Source organism: Pan paniscus, chromosome 7, assembly GCF_029289425.2.
Source record: "Pan paniscus chromosome 7, NHGRI_mPanPan1-v2.0_pri, whole genome shotgun sequence".
Classification (NCBI taxonomy): domain Eukaryota; kingdom Metazoa; phylum Chordata; class Mammalia; order Primates; family Hominidae; genus Pan; species Pan paniscus.
The window spans coordinates 76,484,388-76,509,214 of NC_073256.2; the positions used below are offsets into that span (position 1 = coordinate 76,484,388).

The 24,827-nt window shown below is 41.2% G+C and overlaps 1 protein-coding gene across 14 annotated transcripts in view; it reads left to right on the plus strand.

Annotated features, from left to right (window-relative positions):
* Positions 1–24,827, plus strand: part of CHD7 (chromodomain helicase DNA binding protein 7) — a 191,705-nt gene that overhangs the window by 157,055 nt on the left and 9,823 nt on the right. For 8 of the 14 annotated variants that reach the window (XM_034966133.3, XM_055116579.2, XM_055116580.2 and 5 more), the window contains 20 exons: positions 3,718–3,928; positions 4,462–4,657; positions 5,313–5,480; positions 5,721–5,900; positions 9,282–9,392; positions 9,482–9,687; positions 12,501–12,700; positions 12,887–13,046; positions 14,136–14,225; positions 16,151–16,240; positions 16,687–16,790; positions 18,129–18,258; positions 18,668–18,740; positions 18,898–18,955; positions 19,653–19,881; positions 20,132–20,340; positions 20,463–21,134; positions 21,998–22,158; positions 23,610–23,837; positions 24,080–24,523. In XM_034966133.3, coding sequence (XP_034822024.3) covers positions 3,718–3,928; positions 4,462–4,657; positions 5,313–5,480; positions 5,721–5,900; positions 9,282–9,392; positions 9,482–9,687; positions 12,501–12,700; positions 12,887–13,046; positions 14,136–14,225; positions 16,151–16,240; positions 16,687–16,790; positions 18,129–18,258; positions 18,668–18,740; positions 18,898–18,955; positions 19,653–19,881; positions 20,132–20,340; positions 20,463–21,134; positions 21,998–22,158; positions 23,610–23,837; positions 24,080–24,523 — 3,920 coding nt within the window. The remainder of the gene's footprint in view (positions 1–3,717; positions 3,929–4,461; positions 4,658–5,312; positions 5,481–5,720; positions 5,901–9,281; positions 9,393–9,481; positions 9,688–12,500; positions 12,701–12,886; positions 13,047–14,135; positions 14,226–16,150; positions 16,241–16,686; positions 16,791–18,128; positions 18,259–18,667; positions 18,741–18,897; positions 18,956–19,652; positions 19,882–20,131; positions 20,341–20,462; positions 21,135–21,997; positions 22,159–23,609; positions 23,838–24,079; positions 24,524–24,827) is intronic. The other 6 variants (XM_055116582.2, XM_055116583.2, XM_055116584.2 and 3 more) reach the window with 3 other exon arrangements.

Consider the following 24,827-nt stretch of genomic DNA (forward strand, 5'->3'; position numbering starts at 1 on the left):
AGAGTATCGTGTGATGATTATGTATCTGATACTGCCAACCTGCTAATCACAGTATGTTTAGAAGCTTGTGCAGCCGTTACAGTGAGTGTTAACTAGCCAGGTTGTGAGTTGGTGAGACAGAGCTTAGGGCAACTGATGGAGCGAGATGAGGACACGTGTGTGCATGCACTGTGCACATACATGTGTTTGCATTTAATAGCTGGTACAAAAGAAAATAAATAATAGCCTCCAAGGGGAAAGAAAAGAAAAGGAGATACAAAAGGGTTTGAATGCTACCAGCAGGATGTGTGTGAAAGGGGAGATCTCAGCAATGGTAGTTAGATTGCCACCCCCAGTTCCATCAAGTTTACCCTGTTTGGTCATATGTTAATTATATGCATTGAACATTGTGGGTTGTTTTCCCCCAAAACACAGCTGGTGTGTCTCTTCCTTTGCTGATTGCTTTCCAGGGTCATCCTGTATAGCATATTTGTTCGCGAGGAGCCTCTTAGGACTCCCTAAGGCTTGGCAGATGTGGCAGTTGTCCTAATTGGTCACACCTTGAGGTCAGCTTTTCTGTCCTGACAAGAAGTGTCTGTTAAGCAGGTGTCTTTGTCCCTAAATTTGGGGAAGTTATAGTGAAAAAGTATAGATAACATACCAACTAAGCGCACGCAGCTGTCCAGATAACTTACGCAGACATTGTATTATGTAGAGGTTGCTCCAGGGCCAGTACTGTTCATTCTCATCCACAGTCTGGAGTAAAAACATATATCCAGCATTTAAAAGGAAATTCTTTAATTTGGGAGATTACATTAAAATTTGAATTGGTTGTGGCAGAGTAAAGAAGCCTCAATCAACATTCAACAAAACACATTTCCAGGATTATGAAAAATAGAAGCAATTTTATATGTATGAGTTGAAAGCTTATGTATGAGTTATTAGCTCAAGCTTTATTTCAATGGAATTTCCAATTTTTAGGTTTTGTAATGTGAAGTTAAGAATAATGTTGAAAACATGTCCAAGGTACCCTGCTGGTTAGAGCTGACTTAAGAGTTGTTGCTGGTTATTGTTTGAGGCAGGAGGCGTGTAGAGAAGAGTGGGCAAAAAGAAAACAAGAATGAGGCTTACGTGATGGAGTGAATTTCAGAGAGAAAATAGTAACTTTTTTTTTCTGGTAATTGTCAAGAACAAAATATTTTCTTGTTTGTTCGTGGCTTTTATATAGCTAGAGGACATTGCAGTTACTGTCCCGACAGTGACCATCTGTTGAAGTGAAAAGACATCAAGCTGTAAGTGAATGCACACTTGTTTCAAGTTGTCTTTGATATACACACTTTCCAGTGTAGTGCCAGCCATACATTAATTTAGGATGGAACCAACAAAGTGTTTTGGGTTGGCATGACCTATTTCCAGTTAATTTTTGGATTGATGTTTACAAATTGGGTATCAAACATTAATTGGTAATCTTGAAAATTTAGCTGTGACGTCACAAGGGAGCAGTTGCTTTCCTCCCCAACACTCTTCCCACCCTCTTTCCTTCAATGTTGCCACAATAAAATGTCAAGACAATCATATAGGAAAGGTGTTTGCTGATACTATTTTTAAATGAAATATTATTAGTACAAACTGGCTGCCAGTTGTAAGAACCTGAATTCATAACAGAGAGCTGAATTAATTAATTCAGAAGTAGCTTTTGTCAGGTAAGAAAGAATGCATTTTTTTTCTGACTATTCTTTTTGATAGTATAAAAAAGGCAAAAATTATTTTTTTAATCTCTGAATAAATTTAAAATTAAAATTCTCTGCAAATTTGACTGAATTACTTGTTAAAAAAATTTAACTGAAACCCAAATATCTGATGTTTATTTTGTCGAAATGATTATTTGCTTTTTGAAAAATATTCGTTGGCCATTAATTTGTTTTAAATGGCTAAAATACTATATTTTATATTGTGGATTTTAACTTAGTATGGACAAAAAATAATTAACCAAATGTCATAAGAGTAAAACTTATTCTGAATTTCAGAGCTTATGATGTATTGTACAACAAGAATACACTTGAAAGATACCTAATGTAACATGTGCACTTAAATCTGTTTCCCCTGTCTCTTGAGGGGCTTGTCCTGAATCTAGAAGCTGGGTTTCTAAATTTCATGTTTTAAAAAATATTTAACTTTATTCAAGAACATTCTTGCTAGTGCCCTTAAACAGCATTTTGCTCTTTACTCTTGCATTTATTTTCCATACTTAAAGAAACATTCTGAATATTAGCTTTTCATTCACTTGGAAAAAGGAGTGAGGGCCAGTCTGTCTTCATAAGAAGTCAGTGTATTTTGTGGAAGGCCTTAGTGCTTGGGAAGACATTAACTGACTTTAGTCTGTTCTCAGTAAATTATTCGTTGATTAATAATTAATAGGCTGTATTTCTGCATTTGACCGTGTCATAAGGTAATTTCTACATGCAGCCTTAAAGTACAGATAGGATTGCACTTTTGTTACATCTGTGCTTGTTGCAGCAGTACCATGTGAGAGGCTGTGGTTGTCTGTCCCACTGACCCAACCTTTAAAGCCTCTTTGAGGTTTATGTATCCCCATCTTGTGTATAGTTAGTTCACATGTTAAAAACCAGTGGTAGGAAGGTAGTTTTAAGTTTCTGGCACAGTTAAAGTCTAGGAAACAATCCCATTAAGATGAATGTGTGTGTTTGTATTTTCTGAAGAATAGTTGAGCACATCCTCCACCTTCAGGGAAAAGAGCTAAACACAACAGCTATGTCCTGATTAACCCCAGAGGCCGGAGGAGGCCAGACCAATGCTGCGTAATTCTAGTTAAGCCACCTAAGCAGTTGAAGGAAGCTTAGCCTGCTGCTTCCTAAATAAGTGTGCGTCAGGCAGGGATGTCATGGGCCATCTTTCCTTAGGAAGATGTCATCTTCTTGAGGCCTCTTTCCAATGTACCCAAGTCTTTGGACCAGCAAAAATCCATGTGGGGCTATGAGGGGGAAAAGAAGGGTTTAAGCATAGAAGTCTTGTGTCAAACACTTAAAGGTTTGTTTGTTTTTAATTTTAAAAGATTTGGATAGTTCAAGATAGAATTTTTGTATCTTAGGAAAAATTACCAGATGGGAATGAATGTGGAGGGAGATTTAGAGATTACAATAGTTGTATGCTTAGGTCCCCCACAAATATTCCAAGAAATTGTCCTGGAAATAAATTCCTCTTTTTGTAGTTCCTTTGCCTATATTAATATGCAATTATAGACCCAAACTACTATTGCTCTTACGCTGTAATTGTTAGGACTCTATTCCTTTGTTTTTTCATTTCGGAACAGATTTTGTTGTTTGTGTTTATGTTCAGCTAGTAAACATTTCTTCATTTCTTTAGCAATTTAGGTTCCAAATTTTCTGTAGGTATCTGGCCCTTGGCTTGTTTCTGCCACTTCTGGCTTGACAGTCTGTTGTTGAAATTCCGTTTTTACAGACAGCAAACATTTGTTTGTTGAAAAATGTGGTTTTCCCCCTAAATGCCTCAATGTGTTGTGCTTAAAACTTTTATCCCTTTTGTACATCCACAGTTTTGTATAGACCCAACTATGAGTAAGTGGATGGATTCTTGTTCATAAGCAGGAGTTTGGTGTTCTGGTTCCTACAGTTTGCAATGGGTTTTGAAAGCAAGTGCATTGTTTTTAGTAATAAAAACCTTTTACAGTATTCACGTTATGCTGTCCAATCTCTGCAGGTGCTGAAGAGAAAATTTTGGAAGAGTTTAAAGAAACACACAATGCAGAGTCTCCAGATTTTCAGCTCCAGGCAATGATCCAGGCTGCTGGCAAGCTAGTGCTGATTGACAAGCTGCTGCCGAAACTGAAGGCTGGTGGCCACAGGGTGCTTATCTTTTCCCAGATGGTGCGCTGCTTGGACATACTGGAAGACTACCTCATTCAAAGACGGTAAGGACCACCATATCAGAATAATAAAAAGGAAATCTAAAATTACCTTCACAGGGGTCCAAGCAGTCCACCTAAAAGTGGAATCTATGATAAAGGGGCTAGAATGGGGGAAGTGCATCACATGTCATTTTTAAAACTATAGATGTACATGATGATTATTTTATATGATGACTACAGGAGGACACTGCATACTTTTTTAGGCAATTTTATTTCCCCATTGCCTTTATTTGAGTAGGGGAGAATAGTTCTTACTTAAAATTGAAATTATTTGTTATCTTACTGTTATAGGTGTCAGCTGTTTTTAGAATTTAACTATTTCCCTGGAGAGGAAGTAAAATAAAATTTAATCTTTGGTCATTCAATCAATTATATAAAAAACGCCAATAAACCCTATTTGCTCTGAGATTAGTTCTGTTAAGTCATATTAGTCTTTTTAATATATATTCCATATTGTAATAATTAAAAATTAAAAAAAGGAGCAAGTATGTTGTCGCTATGTGTCAGGCCTCCTTGTTCACACTGATGTTTTCTAGGTACCCATATGAAAGGATCGACGGCCGAGTAAGAGGCAACCTCCGCCAGGCAGCTATCGACAGATTCTCCAAACCTGATTCTGATAGGTTTGTTTTCCTCCTGTGTACAAGGGCAGGAGGTTTAGGCATTAACCTCACTGCTGCTGATACCTGCATCATCTTTGATTCAGACTGGAATCCCCAAAATGACCTCCAGGTAAATGCACAAGAAAGTCCTGATGCCTTTAAAAAAGAAGTCATTCTGCTTACTATGACAGAGAGTCCCAGTCAGACCCATAAATTAATGTTGCATCGTCACTCAGGCTGTGTCCTATGATTCAGAGCAAATAACCAACTAGTAATCTGTTGATTAATAATGTGAGAAGAAATTTTTTAGTTTTAACCTTCTTCTAAACTGCACCTCTATTTATTGGCACATAGATAGGGTCTTAGAACTGGCAGATGAGTCTTGTCATTCTTTGGTAGCCGTCTTAGCTCAGGTCTCCTTAACAAAATACCATAAATTGGGTGGCTTAAACAACAGACATTTATTTCTCACAGTTCTGGAGGTTGGAAGTCCAAAATCAGAGTGCCAGCAGAGTCAGGTTCTTGGTGAGGGCCCTCTTCCTGGTTTATGGACAGTTATCGTCTTGCCGTGTCCTCACCCAGCTTAAAGAGAGCCAGCTCTCTCGCCTCTTTATATGAGCAGTAATCCTGTTCGTGAGGACTCCACCTTCATGACCTAATTACTTCCCTAAGGCGCCACCTCCAAATACCATCACATTGGAATGAGGGTTTCAGCATATGAATTTGGTGGGGAGACACAAGCATTAGGTTCATTGCAGTAACTATTAATTTCATTTTTCTTCCAGGCTCAGGCTAGATGTCATAGAATAGGACAGAGCAAATCTGTGAAAATCTACAGGCTGATTACAAGAAATTCCTATGAAAGGGAAATGTTCGACAAGGCTAGTTTGAAACTGGGCCTGGATAAAGCTGTGCTACAGTCTATGAGTGGAAGAGAAAATGCTACCAATGGGGTAAAACCACCCTTGCCCAAACCATTCATTTATTCTGGCACTTTCCTTTATTTAACTAATAGTAAGAAATTACTCAGCCTTTGATTATTTTTCGACCTCAATATTTTAAGTGTATTTTGTAACACTTTCCTTTGTTATAATTTAGATTTACTCTCTTTGAGAAAAATGCAGCATTTGTTTAGTCTGCAAACCTCTTAATTCTAAATTATTTTGAGTATTTTAAATATTTCTCTAAAACAGGTACAACAGCTTTCCAAGAAAGAAATAGAGGATCTTCTACGAAAAGGGGCCTATGGCGCACTCATGGATGAGGAGGATGAAGGGTCTAAATTCTGTGAAGAAGATATTGATCAGATCCTCCTACGTCGAACCCACACCATTACCATTGAGTCGGAAGGGAAAGGTTCCACATTTGCTAAGGTGTGAATCGATCTAAAGAGGCCAGGTTTTCCATAGAAGCATGACGGAGTTCATGTGAAAAGTACCTTGTAAAAGTGCTTACAAGATGCATTGGGAATTAATCAAATTAATCATTAACTCCCTGTGGAACCCCTGGCACATGAAGCTTTCTTTATGCTTTGGTTTATCTTCTGTGTACCTGCCACTGGTATTTGCCCTCACCTTGTCATCCTTGTATCTGCTTCCCAGCTCCTGAGGCTAATCGCTCACTTGTGTTCTTGACTCTATTGTCTCCACTTCTGAGATCCTGCTCCGTTGGCATCTTCCTTCTCTCCCCAGATCCTGGTTTTTGAAACAGCCTATAAGAATGATCAAGTCACTCCTTTAAAAACACCTCTTCTCTATTTTCTTCTTTAGCTATATCTCCATACATAAACTCTTCAGAGCTAAAATCCACACAAACGTAATCTACTGCAGCCTCTACTGTCTCCCTTTCTACTTATTTTTCAGCTTTTTCAGCTTCCAGCTTGCACCTGTTCCCTGTCTCTCTATAAGAGCTCCTCTGGCCAGGGTCACCACTGAGTACACCACATGGTTCCACCTGAGAGCCCCTTCTGAGGTTTCACCTGCATTTTGTTCTAGCCATCTCAGTGAGGCCCACTCTGTACTTTTATTTTTAATGACTTTATTGAAATGTAATTAACTGACCATACAATTAACCTGTCTTTCGTGTACAATTCAATGCCTTTACCATATTACAGACTTCAGCAAATATTGCCACAATCTAAGTTTGTAACATTTCCATATACCCCAGAAAGGTCCTCATGCTCATTAGCAGTCATTCCCCATTCCTATCCATACCAGTCTGCCATATCTGGAAAGCATGAATCTACTTTCTTTTTCTACAGATTTGCCTTCTCTGGACAGTGGACAGTTCATATAAATGGAATCATATGATGTATGATCTTTTGTGTCTGACTTCATTCACTTAGTATAATGTTTTTGAGGTTCATCCATGTTATAGCATGGATCAGTAGTTCATTCCTTTTTATTGCTGAACAATATTCCATTGTATGGGTATACCACATTTACTTGTTGATAATGGACATCTGGGTTGTTTTTACTATTGGCTATTATGAAGAATGTTGTTATGGATATTTGTGTACAAGTTTTTGTATGGACTTTTTTTCATTTCTTTTGGGTATATACCAGGAGTGGAATTGCTGGGTCCTATGTTAACTTCATGTTTGACCCTTTGAGGAACTGCCAGACTGTTTTCTAAAGTGACTGTACTATTTTCCTTCCAAGTCAGATAGTAAGAAGTATAGATGAGGATATGGAGGAAATGGAACTCCATATCCTCCCCAATACTTTTTATTATCTGAGTTTTTAGTTTTAGCCATCCTAATGGGTGTGAGGTCATATCCCACTCTGGTTTTTATTTGCATTTCTCTGATGATATTGAGCATCTTTTCATGTGCTTATTGGCCAGATGTAGATCATCTTTGGAAAAAATTCTATTCAAGTTCTTTGTTCATTTTTTGAGTTTCTTTTTATTAATGTTTCAGACTTAAAATATGTTCTGTATGAAGGTTCTGTATTAATATGATTGCAGATATTTTCTCCTACTCTCTTCTTAATAGCATATAATTTTAATGAAGCCCAGTTTACCAAATTTATTTTATCGCTTGTGTTCTTAGTGCATTGTCAAACCCAAGCTCACAAAGATTTATGTTTTCTACAGATTTGCCTACTCTGGACGGTGGGCAGTTCATATAAATGGAATCATATGTTATATGATCTTTTGTGTCTGGCTTCATTCAGTTAGCATAATGTTATTCACTAGTGTAACTTAGATTCCAAGATTTATAGTTTTTAACTCTTACATTTTGGTCTGTGATCCCATTTGGATAGAGTTTTGTGTATGGTGTGAGGTAGGGGTCCAACATTCATTTTGCATGTGGCTATCCAGTTGTCCTAGCCGCTCCAATCTGGAAAGGCTCTTCTCCTGTGGGTTTTGAGACCCACATCTTCTCCTTTACATCTTTCAGCCTTGTGTCAGATTATTTTCTCAGAGCTCACAGGCACTGTGTATTCAATATGTGCACAGCCAAACTTATCACCCCTGTCTCTCCTCCTGCCCCTATCTCTGTTTGTCCACCTGACTGACATCATTCAGATGCCTGAGATGGATGCTGAGGTTTTTCTGGCTTCCTCTTCTTTCATATTTCACTTGTACCCAGATTCTGACTCCATTGATTTTGCCTTTTGTTTTATTTTATTTTTGGGATGATGTCTCACTATGTTGCCCAGGCCAGACTTGAACACATGGCTCAAGTGACCTTCCACCTTCAGCTTCCCAATAATTTTACCTTTTAAAGAATATGTTTCTTTTTTTTTTTGACAGAGTCTTGCTCTATTGCCCAGGTTGGAGTGCAGTGGCGCAATCTCGGCTCACTGCAACCTCCGCCTCCTGGGTTCAAGCAATTCTCTTGCCTCAGCTTCCCGAGTAGCTGGGATTACAGGTGTGCACCACCATGCCTGGCTAATTTTTGCATTTTTTGTAGAGACAGGGTTTCACCATGTTAGCCAGGCTGGTCTCAAACTCCTGACCTCAAGCCATCTACCCACCTCGGCCTCCCAAAGTGCTGGGATTACAGGTGTGAGCCGCCATGCCTGGCCTAAAGAATATGTTTCTAAACCGCCTTCTTTTCTCCATTTTGTTATTTCTTCTGTAAATTATTACAGTGGCCTCTTCTGCTGTGTTCTGACCTCCATGCTCCAAGCATTGGTATGACCTTTCCAACTTGTGACTGTGGTTATGATTGTGTCCATAATGAGATTATTCCTATTTTCAAATAGTTCCTGGTTCCCTCGGGATAGAGTTCAAACTCTGTTAATAACATATACAGACACTGCTTGACCTGGCTTCTCTCTCCCTCACCAGCTCGACCTCTGGCTCTTCTTCCCTGACTACCCTTATCCCCTTTACTCTCTGTGCCTTGGCACATGCTCTGCTGTGAACATTTCCACATGCTTTCCTGTTTTATAAATGTTTTAAAATGGTTCAGGCATCATTTTATGGAAGAGACTTTTCTTCTCGGTTTCCAGCAACACCCTGCCTGAACCAGGTTAGGGGCCCCTCCTCTGTATATCACTTGCACTGGTCTATACACTTGCTCCCTATCATTTATCACTCTGCAGTGTAATTCTTGGTTTGGTCTCAGGCCCTGGTCAGTGAGCTGCCTGAGGGCCAGTCTGTCATTCTAGTCCCATCTACTGTAGTGTCTGGCATAAGTGGAGGAATGCACAATATTGGAGCAAATACATAAACAAAAGCTGCTTTACATTCTGCTTCTGAGAAAGGCCTCTCAAAGTAATGCGTTTCTTTTTTCTCTTTAGGCCAGTTTTGTTGCATCTGGAAATAGGACAGATATTTCCTTGGATGATCCAAATTTCTGGCAAAAGTGGGCTAAGAAGGCTGAATTGGATATTGATGCCTTAAATGGGAGGGTGAGTAAGAAGTCCCATTCGAACACCTATCTGATCTAAACCAAGAGCCACTCTTTGAGAAATTTCAAATGTATCTCCTCTTTTATTAGAACAACCTGGTTATTGATACTCCAAGAGTGAGAAAGCAGACCAGGCTCTACAGTGCAGTGAAGGAAGATGAGCTGATGGAGTTCTCAGACTTGGAAAGTGATTCTGAAGAAAAGCCCTGTGCAAAGCCACGGCGTCCCCAGGATAAGTCACAGGGCTATGCAAGGAGTGAATGTTTCAGGGTGGAGAAGAATCTGCTTGTCTATGGGTAAGTAGGACTCACTACGTAAGATAGAATTTTATTGTAACAGTAGTTAGAATTCCCAACTGGTAGAGAAAAACTATATTTGTGTTTGAATTTGTGTGACACCCCTTTGCACAGTCAAATGAATGCTTCTGCAGTAACTTTACAGGGCTTTGAAGCCATTTGGTTAACATAATCTAAGTTGTTCAGATGCTTCTGGTTCAGAGGTCACCTGAAGTTAAGGTGCTTGTGTATACCTTAAGGAATTATGCCAGATCTAGAGTTACATGTTGATTATTAATAATTAAGAACAAAGTGTCAAAATTATGTAATCTTTTCTCACTTTACAAGCTTTGCATAAAATTTATGACTGTCGTAAGCTTTTAATATTTCTGTTATAAAAAATTGTCAAAGGCAGTAATGTCACTTGTTAAATTCTTCCTTGCAACTCATACGAAACATGAATGGTCATTTGAACTTTGTGAAAGTGTTGTATTTTTCCTGCTGGAGTATAAGTTTCTGAAAGGCAGGATCCATGTCTAATTTATCTCTGAATCACTGTGATGCCCAAAGTGATACTTCGAATGGCAGGGTGCTCAGTAAATATCTGAATTGGTCAATAAGAGTTCTCTAGCAGATTGTGGGACTACAGGCAACTCCTGTTAAAAAAAAAAAACTGCAGCTAGAGTAACCTTTCTACAGATCTGATGACGTCCTGTCTTGGATGATTTCTTCCAATGAATTACCATTAGTTTCAGAGTAAACACAAACATATGCTGACATGGCATCCAGAGCTCTTCTGGGCCCTTGTCTTCTGTTGGTTCTTTCCCATGAGTAGTCCAAGCTTCTGTTAGGACAGACGGCTTCATCTCCTTCAGTGCGCCACGCTCCATCTCATCTGTGTCTTTGCACAAGCTCTTCCCACTGCCTAGAGGACCCCCCACTTGCACCTCCACTGGGAGGTGACCTACCTCCCTTCTGCTCTCTGTGGGTGTCCGACGCAGTCATCAGCTTGTGCTCTGCAACTGAGTCTGGCCTGCACTTCCCATCACACTCATCATGTTGTTTACAATTTTTGAGTCGCCTCCCTCTTTCAGTTTGCAGCTCCTTGAGGATGGAAGCTCCTTCATTGTGCCCTCAGTGTGTAGTGCAGTGTGAGCAGACACACAGTGCTGATAAATGCTTGTTCGACAGAAGTCCATCATTATCTGTGAAGCTGGACATCCTCTCTTGTCTCTTCTTACATGGGGCAGAGACTCACCCCCTGCATCCCAAAAGCCCTGCCCCGCAAAAGCCCTTTGCTACCCATGCCTGCTGCCATGTTTCAGCACAATCATCAGATTTGAGAGTTCTGTGGGTAACTTTAGGAATGGAACACATAAATAACTCCTACAGCTAAGAAGTGTGCTTAGCGCAGATTGTCTTTCAGTCGAGCCCTTCCCTCTTCCCATAGTTGTCACTATGTACTGAACACCTATGTGCTGGGCACTGTCTAGGATCCTCTCAGTCACTAGGGGTGGAGCTCTGAGCAAGACAGTCATGGCTCAGGCAGGCAGGTGAGCAAGTAGAAGTGGTGCAGACTGTGACAATACTGTGACAGGGAAGCACTCTGCTGTGGAGCATAGAGCCTGTCAGCTCACTGTTAAGACACAGCTCCAGTGTTGTCTCCCCACTTCTGGGGTTAGGAGGAATGAAAGGAGGAATTCCACAAAAGGTGGCATGTACAGCTTGTGACTTGGTGGATATCACAAATCAGCCAGGGTAAGAGGGAGTGCTGGGGTTTGGGTAGGGAAGGGAAGTGAGGTCCCGGCAGATAGAGCAGTGTGTTCCAAGGCCTAGCAGTGAGAGCTAGCCTTGTGGTTGGAGAAACTTGAAGAAGTTCACAGGAGCCAGAGAGGACCAGGGAGTGACAAGAGACCAAGTGAGAGGCAGGGCCTGAGGGAGGATGTGCGCTGCTCTCTGCTCCAAACACAACTCTCAGTCTGCAGCAGAGGGGCTGTTCATACCATGAGCACTGCCTTGGTGGCTCAGTCTGCTGTCGCCTGGGAGAAGACATGGCTCACATAGCACCTGCTGCTGCCTGCCCCCGTACCTATTTGTTATGTGGTCTTACTCCATAGCTCCCAGATGAGACAGCACAGCACTGTTTAGCCTGGGATTATAACACAAAACAGGCAGTCAGGCCCCATGGTGTATTGTCTGTTTGCTTCTGTCTTCTGTCCATAGTCGTTTCTCCCACTCATTTCTCATGAGGACCTGAGGGTTGGCAGAATATCTTGCCTGTGATGGTTCTTATGCTTGGGGTTATTACTCCGTTTCAAAAGGAACCTCAGAGCTTTCCAGAACCTTTCACCAGTGACTGTGGCATCCCCTTAGAGGTGGGTTGATGCGGCCATACTGCTCAGCATCGCATCCTTGATTTTGGGGTAGTCACACCTTTTATCTTGAGTTGCCTTTTGTCTCAGATGGTTGGTCAACATCAAAATGTACTAATCATGACAGTGTGAAGCAAAGTCCATGATTTCCAGGCCCTCGGATGCACTCATGTCCTGAAAATTGCTGCTACAGCCTTCATGTACCTGGAAAGGCCAGGGTTAGCTTTGTGGGTGTTATTCTTGTGGAAGTTCAACTCATGCGCTTAGGAGCAGTGAACTGAGGGGCAGCTTACTGTATAAAGGAGTGTTTTTAACTCTTGCACCCTGGATTTCTTTCCTATCATCCAGTGTGAATTGTTGCTAGTTTTGACCCAGGATTTCCCAACGCTGGTACCTGACTTAAAGTAAAGCCATAAATCAAAACTCACAGGCACCTCTGCATGCTGGATATTTGCTTTGCAGTTGGGGACGGTGGACAGACATTCTTTCCCACGGACGCTATAAACGCCAACTCACTGAGCAAGATGTAGAAACCATCTGCAGAACCATCCTGGTGTACTGTCTTAATCATTACAAAGGGGATGAGAATATCAAAAGCTTCATCTGGGATCTGATCACACCCACAGCAGATGGCCAGACTCGAGCCTTGGTCAACCATTCCGGTAGGTCTCCACCATGCTGTTTGTGCTACAGGGTCACAAAGCCACCAGGAACCTTTGTGACACACTGTTGATAAAGAGATGTGACATAAACCCCATATTTCCCTGCCTCGTGCATTAAGCTCTCTGCCATTGACACTATAATTGGAATGTAAAAGTCTTCTATTATTATTATGATGGTGATTCTAGGTTTGTCAGCTCCTGTGCCAAGGGGAAGGAAGGGAAAGAAGGTGAAAGCCCAGAGCACACAGCCGGTGGTGCAGGATGCCGACTGGCTGGCCAGCTGCAACCCAGATGCCCTGTTCCAGGAGGACAGCTACAAGAAACACCTGAAGCATCACTGTAACAAGTATGTTATTAGAGGGTGGACCTGGAGAGCTTAATTCCCTTTTTATTCTTTAAAAAATACATGCAGCCGGCCCTTCACGTCTGCAGATGCAGAACTCGCAGATTTGGAGGGTCAACTGAGGGACCTGAGCATCTGCGGATCTTGGTGTCTGAGGGGGTCCTGGAACCATACTCCTGCGGATATGGAGGGACAGCTCTGTTATTAAGACTTTTAAATGGTATAGTTATTGCCTTTGCACAGCCTTAACATTTTTCTTGAAATGTGGTGTCAAGTTGCAGGAGAGCATACCTTTAGGTGACTGATTATTTTTTAACATGGTAAGATACACAACACAACGTTTACCATTTTTACCATTTATAAGTGAACAATTCATTGGCATTAATTACACTCACAATGCTGTATACTCACTATCTGTACCTGAAATGTTTCCATCTTCCCAAATATAAACACTGTATCAATTAAACAGTAACTTGCCTGGCCCCTGGCAATCACCATTCTACTTTCTGTTTCTATTAGTTTGTCTATTCTGTGTATCTCCTAGGGGAATCACAGATTATTTGTCCTTCTGTGCCTGGCTTACTTCTCTTAATATTTTCAAGGTTCATTTGTGTTACGGTGTCAGAATTTCATTCCTGTTTATGGCTGAATAGTATTCCATTGTGTGTATATGCCACGTTTTGTTTGTCCCAGTCATCTGTTGACGGACACTTGGGCTGGTTATCATGGCTGTTGTGAATAATGGTGCTATGAACATTGTAGAGGACTGGTTTTTAACCAGTATCAGTTAGAGAATAGTAGTCAGCATTATATGATCCCACTTTCAACTAACTGCGTACAGTGGAGGGAAGACTGGGGAGTTCATGTATTATTTTTTGCTTAATATTACCTCAGTTGCTGGGTCCATTTTTTCTGCCTGTGAGCTTAGAATCATATTTCTTACCTTTATTTCCAAAAACTGATTATAGATAATTGAAGAATATTGAAACTAAATTTATTTCATTGCTTGGGGTTCTGTTAACAGTTCCTATTAAACTAACATCTGCATATGTTGTTTCCTCATTCTGAATATGCATTTTTCCGTATCACTAGTTCAGGCAACAATGCTACTGATCAGCTCTATGTCCTAGCTTCGTGTGACCTTGAGCAAGTTATTCATCCTCTTGAGGACTCACTTTCCTGGTGAGTCCAGTAGACCTCGGCAGCAAGATCTCAACTGGATAAGGCAGGATGTAAATAAGTATGCCTTTCTCTTTGTAAAAGTAGCAGCAACAAAGTCTGAGCACATAATACTGGCAGCATGCCAAGCGCTTTATATGGATTATCTGTTTGAGTTGTCTAAGATTAGTATGATTTTTATCCCCATTTAACTGACAAGAAAACTGAGACTAAAGTTGAGTAACCTCCTCAAGGACCCTCAGCCAGTTAGGGGGCAGAACCAGGTTTGAACCCGAGTAGATGAGGGCAGCCTCAGCTCGGAAGTCTTCCCTGCTCCTTGGGGCTGTGGTGAGGCTCTGAGGTGTCTTCAGAACCATTACCTCCAACCCTTTTGGTATCTCAGAAACTTGGTGGTTACTGCTGTGGCATAAGAGTGCTCCCTAAAATCCGACCCCACTTACACTCTTAGAAAATATCTGGTCAGTATGGTACAGTCAATGTTTAATCTCATGAGTTAACAAGAGAAAAAAATCTAAAGAAATAGAAATGAATTATCCAAAGTGAGTCTCTTCAGGGATTTATAAGCTCACACTTGGCCTATCCAGAACCCATGCTGGCCGTGAGTAGGCTCATGGTTGGGGGAGGGCCTGTTGAGGAGCATCTGTTGATGTGTGATTGGGAGTTGTCTGTTCTGGTGAATCCTAGTTGTTATTTTGAAGTTTTAGGGACAGTTTCCATACCCTGAGAACAGCATGGTGTAGTAGAGCCTGAAGACCTAGTTCCAGTTGTGCCATGTGCAAGGTAACTCTGGCCTTAGATTTGTCACTTATCTTCTGCTACCATCAGTTTTCCCATTTGAAAACGGAAATTATAACTTGCCCTGCTTCATCATAGGGTTATCGTGAAGATCAAAAGGGCTAGTATAAGTGTGAGACATTGGTTGTAAAGTGCTGTACAAGTACATGATGGGATTATTCAGCTGGGGAAATAGCATTTGTATTACCATGTACTCATGGCCAAGAAGGCTACGATTCACGTATCAGTCCTGAATGCACACCAGGGCTGTCCAGCAGGGGATGCTAGCTTTGGTAGACACTGGCTTTTGGGACTTACCAGGTGGACTTTATTGAAAGAATTATGTTTTAGCCATTGAGAAACTCCATGCAGGACTGAAAATCTAGTTCCTAGAATTCCAAGGGTTTTAAAAAATCGATTTCTTGAGAATGATTAAGAATGTCAGTGAATTGGACACATTTTAATTTTCTAATGTTTTATTTTTTTTTCAAGCTACTACAGCTTAGGTTCGCAGGTACAGTAAACTAGAAGGAATAAAAATGTCTAACATAGTATTTCATACAGGAGAAGAGCAAGGACACACCTTCTACCCCACCCTGTCGCCATCTTCCTTTCTCGGAAGCAAAGTTGTATAATCTGAAAAACCTGACATTCCATATTGAGGGTTTATTGTAAGGTAGTAAAACCAGATTTTATATCTCGTTTATTCCTACAACTTCTGATGTGCTTCCAAAAATGGTATTAAGGCAGCAGCTGAGGAAATTTTATGAGATAATGAAGCAGAACAGTTACTGAAAGCCATCTGCTCAGTTGTTTACAAACTTGCCTCAATACTTCAGAGGCAATGGTAGGGTACGTGTCTAAACTTCACAAGCTGCACTAGGTAGAACTAAATGAAGTGCGCCTGGGCTGGGCTGAGCTCGGGCCCTCTCTGTGCAGTGTGAGCGGTTGCCAGGCAGGCCTGTTGGAAGCCAGCAGAAAGCACCACACAGAGGTGATTATGTGCCACCATCTGTCACGCTTCAAGCCTACCATACAGCATGGCTAATCAGCCTTGGCAGGATGATGGATGAACAGCAGCAGCTGCCAAAAGCCACTGTTGGCAAACAGTCCTGAAGTTAAGAACTTTTTCCCCCCTCTGTCTTCCTCTCCAGGGTCCTGCTGCGTGTCCGCATGCTGTACTACCTAAGACAAGAAGTGATAGGAGACCAGGCAGATAAGATCTTAGAGGGTGCTGACTCAAGGTTAGTGCGAGCTCACATTTGTTCTCAACCTCAGTGAGATAATCTGGGTAGCCGGAAAACATCATGGATTGTGTTTCAGAACCTTCATAAACCACTAGTAACCCATCTCCTTTTTTGCATCTTGAATGCGGTATTTGTCCTTCGTGCTTGGGGATGTGATGAGAATCAGGAAAAGGCTGTTTGCATTTATGTTTGTAGTGTAAAGAGATGTGAACTAAAGCACTGGTGTTCTGAGATGACCCTTAAAATGGGATACCATGTGATAAAGTTCATTTCTGGTCATGGCAGAGGGCTACTGACTCATGCCCTTTCTTTTAACCTTGCTGATACCTCCCCACCATGCTCAGATGTTTATCGTGGGAGAGAGGGCATGTGAGCTATGTATCACATTCATTACTTGGAATTCTTTTTTAATACTAATATTTCTTATAAATGTTGTCTTTCAGTGAAGCCGATGTGTGGATCCCTGAACCTTTCCATGCTGAAGTTCCTGCAGATTGGTGGGATAAGGAAGCAGACAAATCCCTCTTAATTGGAGTGTTCAAACATGGTAAGTGACGTTTCTGTTTGAATACATCTCAACTGTATGGCTTGGTCTTTATTTAGAACTCTTTACATACTCTTTTCCAAAGTCATAATATTAATGAGGATAGTTCCAAAGGACTCTTGGCGTCTACCATTTTTCTGTACTAAAAATCTAATATGAACTGTAAATATCAGATGCTGTTTTTGAATGTTTGTTGAGCATTTGAGAAGAAAACATTTCTTTCTTGGCTGTAAATAAAACCCAAACCATATTTGTTTTAATAATAGCCAAGTTGTACTATAGCTCTCCCTAAACTTTGCTTCCAGCGCGGCTTCCCTTGCTAACTCTGCCAACCAGTGTCAAAGTGGACGGTGGGCTTAACCTCTGCTATTAATCTGTACAAGTGCCTCCTGGGCTTTGTTCCAAGCAATATTTCACAAATGTCAGTGCTGAGAACTCGCAGCTCCCCTGAGTGGGATGCAGCCTTGTTAACTTTGAAAGGCTGGGGATGCAGAACTGGCATGATATATACAGTGAGCGATTCCTGATTATAATCCCAATTCTCTGGAGGTCGCGGAGGTATTCTCAGCAGCCCAGCCTGACTAAAGGGGAGAATGATGGCTTATAAAACCTTTCATGATTACAGTTTGGCTTGCGGCTCTACAGCAGTTAGGAGCGGTGTGTTGTAGTACACATCCTAATTGAATTGTGCTGTTCTGCCTATGTACTGCAGCCACATTTTGTGAGCTCAGCCTCAAAATCATTTTCCCGCAGTGCACTGTTGGGATCTGCCATTTTCCATCTAGTCAACTTGGGCAGTCAAAAAGCAAATTGCAGTTTGAAAACCATAGAGGGAACCGTGTCATCTTACTGACATGCATCATCCTAAACCTAATAAGACAGGTTCGCTGGCCTTACGTATATGGGGATTTTTCAGCCAGCCATGCGAGTTCCTGCAGGACTGATGCTATTCACAGAGTGGATGGGGGTGGACTCAGTGCACCCCTGCAGAGGTCATAAAGGAACATTGCGAATCCTTCTAAATGTCAAGCAAAATTAGATCTGGGGAAAAATAGGGTCAGAAATCCTCCCAGGCATCTTGCAGTTATTCTCAACCTGTTTTTCTATTAGTGTTTGTGGTAATTCTGATAATATCCCTGAAGTGTAACTTGGCCCCCAGTAGCTTCCCTAGAAGGAGCGTTCCATAGAATGCTCTACTAAAACAAGGTCCACTTGGATTCAACAGAGATGCTAACCTTGACTGAAAAACAAACTTGTGTTGTGGCAGTGCTGTGATTTTGCCAGTGATGGGGCCTTTCTTTGTTTCTGTGTGTTTTCTGTGCACGGATGGGCACGGCACAGGCTATGAGAAGTACAACTCCATGCGAGCTGACCCCGCGCTGTGCTTTCTGGAACGAGTCGGTATGCCTGATGCCAAGGCCATAGCTGCCGAGCAAAGAGGAACAGACATGCTAGCAGATGGTGGTGACGGGTAAGAAGGACATTTTAAAATTTGAATAAACTTTATGTCAGTTTCACATCTATTGGCAGGGTTCAGTTCTTACCCTGCAGTACACACTGTATTGTGTCTGATTTGAAGTTCAGGAGATGTTTACCAGTCTACTCTATTTGTATGTCGTAATGACTGTTTAAACAATATACATTATCTTGATAATCTGAAACTTGTTTTTCTTTTCCAAATGTCATTTCCCGCAATCTCCCCAGACCCCCTCCACCACACTGCCATGGCTGCATGTTTTAAATACTGATAGAGTTGCTTTTGATGTCAAACCCATAATTAAAAGTAGCACTGGGCAGATTGTTACTCTTTCCTACCCACCCCCCTTCCTTCTCTTGCTTATCAGTATGATTCAAATAATTTTTGTGTTTGTTTTACATAGGGGAGAATTTGATAGAGAAGATGAAGACCCAGAATATAAACCAACCAGAACACCGTTCAAAGATGAAATAGATGTATGAACTTGAGTATATTGGCTTTTATAGCTCCATTAAAATATTATATGCCCACATAAGACTTGTTAAACTTTATAGATAATGACCTTTTCTTTAAAAGACAAAGAAAAATGAGACCCCAAATTAAACTAATTCTGTTTCTTGCTTTGCTTTCAAGGAATTTGCAAATTCTCCTTCAGAGGATAAGGAAGAATCCATGGAAATACATGCCACAGGTAAGGTCCCAGAAAAGCTTGTGTAGCCGAGCAGACGTGCACTGAGCAGTCATTGTTCACGTGGTAGGGACTGTCCTGCTTCATGACGGCAGTGTCTTAACACCTTATTTCTTCTACACTGACCTGTTTTGTGAATCATTTTAATTCTTGTTAATGGCTGTGTTTTCATGACATTGAATTTCTTAGATAGGATAACTGTTTCTTTGATGATAATTAGCTGATTTATATTTTACACTAGTGAAAAATTTTAAGCATCTAAACTATAGCTCTTGGGAATAGAGCATAGAGCATTTGCTAAGTATTCACCTAAAATATTTTCAGTTTATTTAGAATATTGACCTTTTACCGAATATAAAATCATTACACAACAATTATGCAGTTATTTTTTATACTCAAGATGATTATTGCATATACATTAGAGGAGAGTACCTTATAAGAAGTTTATGCTGTAAAGTGTGTTTCTTTATGTAGGACTAATAAATAATGTTTTCATCCCTTCTAAGGAGTTAAAAAAGAAATAAGTGTATATATTCCAAGCGAATGTTATTACTTATTTATATTTTAAAAATGAGGGCACTGAGATGCCCTTTCCCACACTGTCATTTGAATCTTAATGAGTCATCCTGTTTTGTTGGAATACTCTGTGTATTGCAAGATTGCAGCTACACATTTCAAAAATGTTTTTCCACTTCCCCAGGCAAGCACAGTGAGAGTAATGCTGAGTTAGGCCAACTTTACTGGCCTAACACTTCAACCCTGACTACACGTCTGCGCCGGCTCATTACTGCCTATCAGCGCAGCTATAAAAGGCAACAGATGAGGCAAGAGGCCCTAATGAAGACTGACCGGCGCAGACGGCGGCCTCGAGAGGAAGTGAGAGCTCTGGAAGCGGAAAGGGAAGCTATTATATCTGAGAAGCGGCAAAAGTGAGTTTCTTCAAGGTTTCCACTCAGCTCCCGGTACATGCCCCTCTGCCCTGCTCCTGTAGACCCACAAGAGACAGGACTCATATCAAAGGTAGTGACCACCAAAGAAAGGCTCGCTCCAACAAAGCAGTCTGTTTCCCCACCCCCAAATAACTACCGTGTATAAAGTCTGGGGGAAAGAAGAAAAGAAACAGTAAATATTAAGTCTTTTCCTGAAGTATGATGCAAGCTAATATAATCTTTCTAACAGGTGGACAAGAAGAGAAGAGGCTGATTTTTACCGTGTGGTATCCACCTTTGGGGTTATTTTTGACCCTGTGAAACAGCAATTTGACTGGAACCAATTTCGAGCCTTTGCCAGGCTTGACAAAAAATCTGATGAGAGTTTGGAGAAATACTTCAGTTGTTTTGTGGCCATGTGTAGGCGAGTATGTCGAATGCCCGTCAAGCCAGATGATGGTAGGTACATTTAGCAACAAAGTTCTATACAAAAAGATGAGTAAAGTGAAAAATAAGAAAGTGTACAATGTAGAATGCCCTTGAATTCTCCCCAAGTAAATATGAGCCCTTCTGTGTTACAGAACCGCCCGACCTCTCCTCCATAATTGAGCCGATCACAGAGGAGCGAGCCTCTCGAACTCTGTACCGCATTGAGCTCCTACGGAAGATCCGCGAGCAGGTTCTCCATCACCCCCAGCTGGGAGAGAGGCTTAAGCTCTGCCAGCCAAGCTTGGATCTGCCGGAGTGGTGGGAGTGTGGACGGCATGACCGAGACTTGCTGGTTGGTGCTGCTAAACACGGGGTCAGTCGGACGGATTATCACATCCTCAATGACCCTGAGTTATCCTTCTTGGATGCACATAAAAACTTTGCTCAAAACAGAGGGGCAGGTAATACATCTTCCTTGAACCCACTCGCAGTTGGATTTGTCCAGACTCCTCCAGTCATCTCATCTGCTCATATTCAAGATGAGAGGGTACTGGAACAAGCCGAAGGCAAAGTGGAGGAGTCTGAAAACCCAGCTGCCAAGGAGAAATGTGAGGGCAAAGAAGAGGAAGAAGAAACCGATGGCAGCGGGAAGGAGAGCAAGCAGGAATGTGAGGCAGAGGCCAGCTCTGTGAAAAATGAACTGAAAGGTGCTGAGGTCGGCGCAGACACTGGGTCCAAATCTATTTCAGAGAAAGGTTCCGAAGAGGATGAAGAGGAAAAGCTGGAGGATGACGATAAGTCGGAAGAGTCTTCCCAGCCCGAAGGTAAGGCCTTACCACTGGCCCCTCTCCTGACGCTGCAGCAGCTGGTTGTGAGATGCGTTGCTTTCTGGCAGCACGGCACCTGCTCTTTTCTTTTTCACGAGTACTTAGTGTACATTTTCTTCTGTGAAGGGATAATTTCAAGTTATGCTTATATCTGTGTTTTGCTCTCGCACCTTATAGCACCTAACCATGGTATTTTGAAGAACATAAACTCTAAGAAGGGTTGCATGGACACATTAGCAACTTCTGGTTTAAGGATGGAAGTTAACTTGTAGTGACAGTGTATTAAGAATTCTATGTGATTTTAATTTTGACCAATGTGAGGGAAGGTGGTCATTCACTGAGTAAATATTGTTAATCATTTTGAAACAATTGGTGCTTGTTATGTTTTGATTCAGAAGTAAAGAGTGGGAATAGAATCTAAAAATAACCAATTTTTTAAGTCACAGTACGGTTGCTGAAACTGGCCCAGAGTAAAAATAGAGCACGTACTGTGCTGTAGCTGGAACCTTCAACTTTTGACAGAAGGTCAGCCCTTTTTTCTGTGTGGAAGAACATAGACTCTTGAGTCAATGACTTGGTTGGCTATCAGCCTCTTGTAAGGTTTACTTGCACAGTGCTAGGTGGCTAGTGACTAACCTCTCTAAGCCTCTGTGTCATCATCTGCAAGATGGAAATAACACCATCTATGTTAAAGGGCTGTTGTAAGCTTTAGACAACAGTGCCCAATACCATTCTAGCCATGTAGTAGGTACTCAATAAAATGGAGCTGATTAGTATTCACATTTTTAATCATGTCCTTTCTAAACTTCAGTTTCCCTGATACTGTGGTTGTGAGTAATGCACATTAACTCATTTCTCAGCAGGAGCTGTCTCTAGAGGGAAGAATTTTGATGAAGAAAGCAATGCTTCCATGAGCACTGCTAGAGATGAAACCCGAGATGGATTCTACATGGAGGATGGAGATCCTTCAGTAGCTCAGCTCCTTCATGAAAGAACATTTGCCTTCTCGTTTTGGCCTAAGGTTGGCAGGTTTTTGTTGCTGTTGTTTTGCTGACCAAAAAGGATTAGGGTAGAGGAAATCTTTCTAGCTTGATTTTTCAAGTAATTTTAAGGTAAACTTTTGACACAGTATATGAAGACTATAGATTTTTCTTATACTTTTAAAGAATGATCTGAAAAAGCCCAAAGAAAAAAATTGTAGAACACTTTTCTAATAGGATGGGAAATGTGATATGAAAGAAAGATAATAAGAAATAGAAGTGTTTATATGGATTGATCTTTGGCTCCATGTGGCTTTTAGGTTACTTACCCCCGTTGTCTAGCATAATCTATGGATTATCACTGTGTTTTAAAATTTTTTTGTGAAATAAAGCCTTCAGATTTAAGACAACTTTATAGTTTTGGAAACCTACCAGCTTCTTGACTTGGAAGAGGGTGTACTGTTGACCCATTTGCTTTTGACGCATTATGAGATAATTCCAAATGTAGTTATCTGTAACCAAAAGCAAAATGGAAATTACTTTTTTGGCTAAATAGTATAATTTTATAATAATTCCCTGTGTAATTTAGGTCTGTTTTTCAGGGTGAGGAAATAATCATCCTAATCACCATAACAGGGCTGTCTGGTTTAAAACAACACAAAAAATGAGCTTCAGTCAGCCTACCCCCCAGGCTCGTCTTTCCCAGTATTATTGTGTAAGAAACAAGGTGAAAATTTTGACCAAAGAATGTACTGTCAAAGACATTTTGTTTCCTCTGTCTATCCCTTTAGTTCCCCTGTTAGGCTAACCTCCTTTATTGAGTGTAGGAGGGAGTTTCCCAGATCAGTCAAAGGTTATAGTAGCAGGCACTTTTAATCTATGGAAACTCAGTCTAAAGCTGTAATTAGAAATTTTTAATGTACACGCTTCAATGAAATTTGAAGTGATAATAGGTAGGGAATGCAAATTGACATTCATTAGGTGTTCCTAGGTTGGTGCCCACTTCATAATGCTGAACTTTATTAATAGTGACGCTAATGATGTCCTACTTCCTGGGACTGCAATCCAGCCTGTAGATCTGAAGGGCCAGGGCGGCAAGAAGCTAATGCAGGGTTTCCATTGTCATCTACTGACATCCACCAGCAGAGCTCTATGGAGCTTGTACAAGAGTTACTTTTTAAATATGAAGATATTTTGAAGGTGGTGATTATGTAGTACATTTTTCTGTTTTATGTAGTTCAGTGTTCGTAATTAAAAATAGCATGTTTTCTGTGTTGTAGCCACCTAGGACCTTCTGCCAGAGCAATGCCATTATAGGAGATTTTGTTTATTTACTTTCTTGTTTGATTTCTTGCCTTGTTTTCTTTTACTTTTTGTCCTCCAGTTGACTTTTAAACATTTTATGCTCTTTTGCATCTTGATGGATGTATTTATCTAGTAATTTTAACCAGGGCTTTGTTAAAATTTCTTGTGACTTTTCTTCTCCCTCCAGGATAGAGTAATGATAAACCGCTTAGACAACATCTGTGAAGCAGTGTTGAAAGGCAAATGGCCAGTAAATAGGCGCCAGATGTTTGATTTCCAAGGCCTCATCCCAGGTTACACACCCACCACAGTGGACAGCCCCTTGCAGAAGAGGAGCTTTGCTGAGCTCTCCATGGTCGGCCAAGCCAGCATTAGTGGGAGTGAGGACATCACTACGTCTCCTCAGTTGTCAAAGGTGAATTAGAATGGCTTGTTTCTGCAGCTTAAAAGGGAGCTCTCTAAGCCTTAACTGAGTTTGCGAGCTTATATTTCACTGGCCCTGCTTAGAAATAAGATAGCTGCTGTTTCCTCAGCTCTGTGCACCAGTCATGAATGCTTAATTCCTTAAGCTTCTTGTTCCTTATTTCTAAAAGCCAGCCCATATAGCAGTACTGTTTTGGCTCACTGCAACTCTGTTCTGTTGGAATTTTTCAATAGGAAGATGCCCTCAACCTCTCTGTCCCTCGCCAGCGGAGGAGGAGGAGGAGAAAAATCGAAATTGAGGCCGAAAGAGCTGCCAAGAGGCGAAATCTCATGGAGATGGTTGCCCAGCTTCGAGAGTCTCAGGTGGTCTCAGAAAATGGACAAGAAAAAGTTGTAGATTTATCAAAGGCCTCAAGAGAGGCAACAAGCTCTACCTCAAATTTTTCATCTCTTTCTTCAAAGTTTATCTTGCCTAATGTCTCAACACCAGTATCTGATGCCTTTAAGACTCAAATGGAACTGCTCCAAGCAGGCCTTTCGCGCACACCCACAAGGCATCTCCTTAATGGCTCCCTAGTGGATGGAGAGCCTCCCATGAAGAGGAGGCGGGGAAGGAGGAAAAATGTGGAGGGACTTGATCTGCTTTTCATGAGCCACAAACGGACGTCATTGAGTGCAGTAAGTTGGGGAGCTTGCCTGCATGGCGATTGCACATGTTGACAGCTGAGGGTCCCGTGATGCTCACGATGCTGGGCTGTGTTTCTCTCAGCAGCACTGTATGAAAGCCAGCTTCCTCCACTAAAGAAATAGTTTTACAATAAACAGTCATGATTCTGATCATTGATACAGATCACTTGGCCTGAACGAAGTGTAGCTTGAGGATGTATTCTTCCCAAGTTCTGATGTGTTGATTGCTCTCAGAAGAACAGCCAAACCTTAGAAACATGTTCTTCTGAATCTAGAATTGTTATCTCTGAATTCT